Here is a 6,334-nt window from a genome sequence, read left to right on the forward strand (position 1 = left end):
GGGTTATGGGGATAGGGTGGGTGAGTGGGCCTAAATAGGGTATTCTTTCAGACTCGATGGGCCAAATGGCCTCCTGCATTGTAGAAAGTCTCTGGATTCTTCTTCTCAGGAGCGTCTTCTTCCACGGTAGCCTTGTGGATAGCACAATTGCTTCACAGCTCCAGGGTCCCAGGTTCGATTCCAGCTTGGGTCACTGTCTGTGTGGAGTCTGCACATCCTCCCCGTGTGTGCGTGGGTTTCCTCCGGGTGCTCCGGTTTCCTCCCACAGTCCAAAGATGTGCAGGTTAGGTGGATTGGCCATGATAAATTGCCCTTGGTGTTGGGTGGGGTTACTGGGTTATGGGGATAAGGTGGAGGTGTTGACCTTGGGTGGGGTGCTCTTTCCAAGAGCCGGTGCAGACTCGATGGGCCGAACGGCCTCCTTCTGCACTGCAAATTCTATGATAGGGAAGACAGGCAACTTTTGGAACAATAGACAACCTGTCTCGTGAAAATCTGCAAATTGTTTATTGGAACCTAAACAGGCAATGTTGGAATTTAAGCAATGAACTGCTTGCTTCACTGTATGAATCTCTCACTGTTTTTCAGTTGGGTAGGGTCTGCTTCCGAGACCTTTCTCTGAAGCAGTGCGCTCCCAGCGCATTGGCTAATAAACATTCATTCTGTCCTTGAGGGATCCTGAAATTATCTTTTATAATAATATAGGATGCTTGTAATGAATTATCTGAACGGCTGAACTGCAAAAAGGGTGAGTATTTTAATTATAACACGTACTTAGTGCAGTAAGTCTGTCTGAAAATGATTGGTCGAGTATCAATGAATCTGTGAGAGAACTCAGGACAGGGGGAGGTGCCTGTCTAGGTGGCAGAGCTGTGCGGTGGGCTACTGGGATTGAAGCCACATGAGATAGGCTCACTAACTGAGTCCCCAGTTTTTCCTGGTTTATATTGTGCCCCACTGTAGAATTACTGTTTGGGAACCTACAGATTACACCTACCAAGAACTTTTGATTTGATTTGATTTGATTTATTATTGTCACATGTATTAGTATACAGTGAAAAGTATTGTTTCTTGCATGCTGTACAAACAATGCATACCGTACATAGGGAAGGAAGGAGAGACTGCAGAATATAATGTTACAGTTGTAGCAAGGTGTAGAGAAAAGATCAACTTAATACAAGGTAGGTTCATTCAAAAGTCTGATGGCAGTAGGGAAGAAGCTGTTCTTGAATCGGTTGGTACGTGACCTCAAACTTTGGTATATTTTCCCTGACAGAAGAAGGTGGAAGAGAGTATGTCCGGGGTGCGTGGGGTCCTTAATTATGCTGGCTGCCTTTCTGAGGCAGCGGGAATTATAGATAGAGTCAATGCATGGGAGGCTGATTTGCGTGATGGACTGGGCTACATTCATGACCTTTTGTAGTTTCCTGCGGTCTTGGGCAGAGCAGGCTCCATACCAAGCTGTGATACAACCAGAAAGAATGCTTTCTATGGTTCTTCTTCTCTTTGTTATTTCTACTCAGACTGACTCCACATCTTGATCTCCATTGCTTACGTTATTTCTCATTACAGCACTGATCCCTTTCCTCACCAGCAGGGCTACGCCACTTCCTTTTCTTTTAGCCTGTCTTTACGAAATACTGCATACCCTTGGATATTCAATTCCGATACCACGTTTCAGTAATCCCCACCAAATCATAGCCCTATGTTTTTGTTTGTGTCGTTAGCTCATTAAGTTTGTCATGAATGCTTCTTGTATTTAGATACAAAGCTTTTAAATTTGTTTTAATGTAAAATTTCCCTACTCTTCTATAATTCCTTCACCTGTTCTGTCCCTCACTTTTATTTTCTGATAAGCATCCACTACATTGGTAACCTGAACTCTTACCTCCTCCTTTAAATTGGGTTTTCTATTTTCCCCTACCACTGAACCCCCTCCCCCGCAGTTACATGTGAACTCGCTGGTGTGTCAGCAGATGTGATGACCGAGTGAATTTCTTCCCACACTGGGTGCAGGTGAACGGTCTCTCTCCAGTGTGAGTTCGCTGGTGTGCTGTGAGGTTGGAAGAAGACCTGAATCTCTTTCCACAGGAAGTACAGCTGAATGGCCTCTCCTCAGTATGAATTTGCTGATGACGTAGCACATCAGAGGACCCAGTGAATCCTTTCCCACATACAGGGCAGGTGAACGATTTCTCTCCAGTGTGAATCCGCTGGTGCATCAGCAGGCTGGAAGATTCAGTGAATCCTTTCCCACATTCAGAGCAGGTAAATGGCCTCTCCCCAGTGTGAACTCGCTGGTGTGATAACAGGTACGATGACTCAGTGAATCCCTTCCCGCACTCGGAGCAGGTAAACGGTTTCTCCCCAGTGTGAATCCGTTGGTGTCTCAGCAGGCTGGATGACTCAGCGAATCCTTTCCCACACATGGAGCAGGTGAACGGCCTCTCCCCAGTGTGAAATCTCTGGTGTGTAAGCAGATGGGATAACTGTGTGAATCCCTTCTGACAAATGGAGCAGGTGAACGGCCTCTCCCCAGTGTGAATTCGCTGGTGTGCCAGCAGGTTAGATGACTGAGTGAATCCCTTCCCGCACACGGAGCAAGTGAACGGTTTCTCTCCAGTGTGAACTCGCTGGTGTGTCAGCAGGTGAGTTAACAGTGTGAATCCCTTCCCACATGTGGAGCAGGTAAATGGTCTTTCCCCAGTGTGACTGCGCCGGTGATTTTCAAGCAGGGATGGGTAACTGAATCTTTTCCCACATTCCTCACATTTCCAGGGTTTGTCCATGGTACTGGTGCCTTTGTGTTTCTCCAGGTTTGATGACTAGTTGACCACGTCTTCAAATCCTCCCCTTCTAATCTGCTACAAAACAGAGTTTTAAAAAGTCATTGCTGTCAGTACAATTCTCGTTTCTGTGAAACATTTCTTCCTCTCTTGTTCCCCCAAAGTTCCAACGTTCCACACACTGTCCCTTCCCCCTATGCTGAATTCCAACACAAAGTTTTGAACAATTCTTTTGGTATCTATTTAACAAATTTGTCCAACTAGAGATAACAGTATGTTTGATCATTTCCTTCAGTCATTCCTCTTAACAAAATCTGAAACCCCCGACCAACCAGTGTCCAAAACTTACTGTGTGGCGATTCAATGAAGGATGGTGAAGGTGATTTCTCCAAACCGCCTAGGGTTTCCTTTTTTTCTCTCCCTCTCTAACTAAATTAAACCTGGGATCAGTCTCATGGCCCATTCTGATCTCTGGTTCTCTTCCTGATGACTAATTAACTCTAATTAAACATTGAGAAAACTGAAGGGACAGTTTTCCGCCTTGCGCCAATATTCACTACATACCAGCTCCATCCCTCTCTCTGAGAACACTTTGAAATGAAGTCAGTATGTTCACAATCTCAGTGTCACATTGTTCTCAGGATGAGTTACTGACCTAATTTCTGAGTCTTCACTAAGCTCTCCTGTTTGTGCCTGTCCTGTTGAATGCCAGTCAAAAAGCTTCAACAGCTTGTGATTCTCAAGTTCTGTAACAAAGGTCCTACAAAAAACAAAATCCAGGGGGGGGCTAGCCCTCCCGAACCAGGATGAGTTACTGACCTAATTTCTGAGTCTTCACTAAGCTCTCCTGTTTGTGCCTGTCCTGTTGAATGCCAGTCAAAAAGCTTCAACAGCTTGTGATTCTCAAGTTCTGTAACAAAGGTCCTACAAAAAACAAAATCCAGGGGGGGGCTAGCCCTCCCGAACCTACAATTCTACCACTGGGCGGCAACAGCCGAGCGAGTAAGGGGATGGATCCAAGAGCCAGAAGCCGAGTGGGTGCGTGCGGAGGAGGCCTCCTGCATGGGGACCTCCCTCCGGGCCCTCGCCACGGCAGCACTCCCATCCCCACCCAAAAAACACTCCAGCAGCCCAGTGGTGACAGCCACCCTCCAATCCTGGAACCAACTGCGGCAGCAATTTGGCCTGACCAAAATGTCGGACAAGGCTCCCATCTGCAACAACCATAGGTTCACACCAGCACTGACTGACGCCACCTTCAAAAGGTGGAGGCAGGACGGAGGGACACTGACAGTCAGGGACCTATACACGGACGGCACGATCGCAACACTGGACGAACTGACAGAGAAATTTCGGCTAGCCAAGGGGAACGAGCTACGTTACCTGCAGCTCAAAAACTTCTTACGAAAGGAGACAAGGACGTACCCACAACCGCCACGACAGACACTACTGGAAGACCTACTGGACGCAAGTCTCCTAGAGAAAGGGAACTGTAGTGAAATGTATGACTGACTGGTAGAAAGGGACGACACCGTACTGGACGCAACAAGAAATGGGAGGATGACCTGGGGATTGAGATAGGGTGGGGACTCTGGAGTGAAGCACTGCATAGGGTCAACTCCGCCTCCACGTGTGCAAGGCTCAGCCTGACGCAACTAAAAGTGGTACATAGAGCCCACTTAACAAGAAACCGTATGAGTAGGTTCTTCCCGGAGGTGGAGGACAGATGTGAACGGTGCCAAAGAGGCCCGGCCAACCACGCCCACATGTTCTGGTCTTGCCCCAGACTTGTGGAGTACTGGACAGCCTTCTTCGAGGCTGTGTCCAAAGTGGTGGGGGTGAGGGTGGAGCCATGCCCGATAGTAGCGGTCTTCGGGGTTTCAGACCAGCCAGATCTATTCCTGGGGAGGAGGGCAATCGCCCTTGCCTTTGCCTCCCTGATCGCCCGCCGTAGAATCCTGTTTGGCTGGAGGTTAGCAGCACCTCCCAGAGCTGCAGACTGACTGTCCAACCTCTCGGAATCTCTCCAAATGGAGAAAATCAAATTCGCCATCCGAGGGTCAGACGACGGCTTCCACAGAACGTGGGAGCCATTCATGCAATTGTTCCGGGACCTGTTTGTGGCCAACGAACAAGAGAAAGAATAGTCGGGTGGTCAAGAATCAGGGGAAAATGGACGGGAATCGGGGGAAGGTAGCCGGGGGGGGGGGGGGGGGGGGGGAAGAGGGCTACGGGTTCGTTATGAGGGTTTGTTCTCATGGTTTTACGCTTATTTCTTTTTCTTGTTAATTTATTGTTTTTGTATTGGAGGGGAGGGGGTTACTGTTTTTCTCTGTTGTGATAAAATTTATTGTTGAAAACTTGAATAAAAATTATTCCAAAAAAAAAGGACAAAGCCGCAAGCGGCAGTCTGATAGCAAGCTAAGGCCCAAAACCAAATTGTAAATAAATGCCTACAAACATGTGCCTCGGCCATATTGGGGAATGTAAAATATGTATGCCGGTTAAAGGGGGCGGCCACAGTTGTTATTATGAAGATGCTTACCTGTAAATATACATGTTAATTTTTGCGTGGTTTTTTTTCTAATAATTTGTAATTTGTTGGATATAAAATATGAAAACTCAATAAAAAACATTTCCAAAAAAAAAGTTCTGTAACAAAAAGCACTCATTCAGACTGTCTTGTCCAAAGCTTTTGGTCACCTTCCCTAATATGTCATGTGCCTGGGTGACAGACTTTGTTGGAATTCACTGGAAGACAGACTTTGTTAGAATTCACTGGTATGCTTGATCAAGTTAATATGAGTTGTTGTTTTTTCTGACTGTAACACCGACCTCCTGTTTTTACAACACCCCATTGATGTCACACTAAACTCCGTCTGATTCATTGCCCCTCCCGTCCCAACTCCGTCTGATTTAATGACCGCCCCCCGCCCCCCCCCCCCCCCGGTGGCTTATTCATCCGGGTTTGCAGCCTCTGCAAAAATGGCGGCCACGCATGCCCCCTGGATCTCATTGCCCCCCATAAAGATGGCTACCACACATGCGCTCTCCCGCTCAATGCCCCCCATAAAGCTGGCGGCCATTAATTCAGGCCTGTTTTCGGTGACCAGGGAGGTGGTTCCGAATTTTATTCCCCATTTGCTGCTAAAGCGGGACCGGTTATTTTTTTAAATACGAGTTATAAATCTCCACGGTATATTTATGAAGCCGATCCGCCCATTCCGCTGGCACCATCACTCCCCCACCGACTCCATTACTCAACTGTTCTCCATTGTTTCTTGTCCGCTCCTTGCAGCGCCAGGGACAACCCACACTACGCATGCGGCACTCACAGCAAAACACTACGCCTGCGCAAGAAGCTCATGTGGTGAGAACTGGGTCCAGTCTGAAATGCGGGAAATGCTATGTAAGCACTCCGCCGCTGCAACTCACGTTGTTTCATATAAATTAATAATTGTCATCCTTAAATTTTTTTTTACCAATTAAGGGGCAGTCCACCTTTCCTACACATTTTTAATCTTGATGTGGAGATGCCAGCGTTGGAC

The 6,334-nt window shown here is 47.3% G+C and overlaps 1 protein-coding gene across 2 annotated transcripts; it reads right to left on the reverse strand.

Annotated features, from left to right (window-relative positions):
* Positions 1-1,314: 1,314 nt before the first annotated feature.
* On the reverse strand, positions 1,315-6,123 carry LOC119951434 (zinc finger protein 2-like). 2 transcript variants are annotated; one of them, XM_038774617.1, is made up of 2 exons: positions 6,052-6,123; positions 1,315-2,861 (listed from the first exon to the last, which is right to left on the reverse strand). In XM_038774617.1, the coding sequence occupies exon 2, from the start codon at positions 2,787-2,789 to the stop codon at positions 1,947-1,949; it is 843 nt and encodes a 280-aa protein (XP_038630545.1). In that variant the 5' UTR covers positions 2,790-2,861; positions 6,052-6,123; the 3' UTR covers positions 1,315-1,946. The 2 variants fall into 2 exon arrangements, with proteins under 2 accessions (XP_038630545.1, XP_038630544.1); XM_038774616.1 differs by having other exon boundaries at positions 1,316-2,864.
* Between the last annotated feature and the right edge of the window lie 211 nt (positions 6,124-6,334).

The sequence above is a fragment of the Scyliorhinus canicula genome, chromosome 17 (genome assembly GCF_902713615.1).
Source record: "Scyliorhinus canicula chromosome 17, sScyCan1.1, whole genome shotgun sequence".
NCBI classification, from domain to species: Eukaryota; Metazoa; Chordata; class Chondrichthyes; order Carcharhiniformes; family Scyliorhinidae; genus Scyliorhinus; species Scyliorhinus canicula.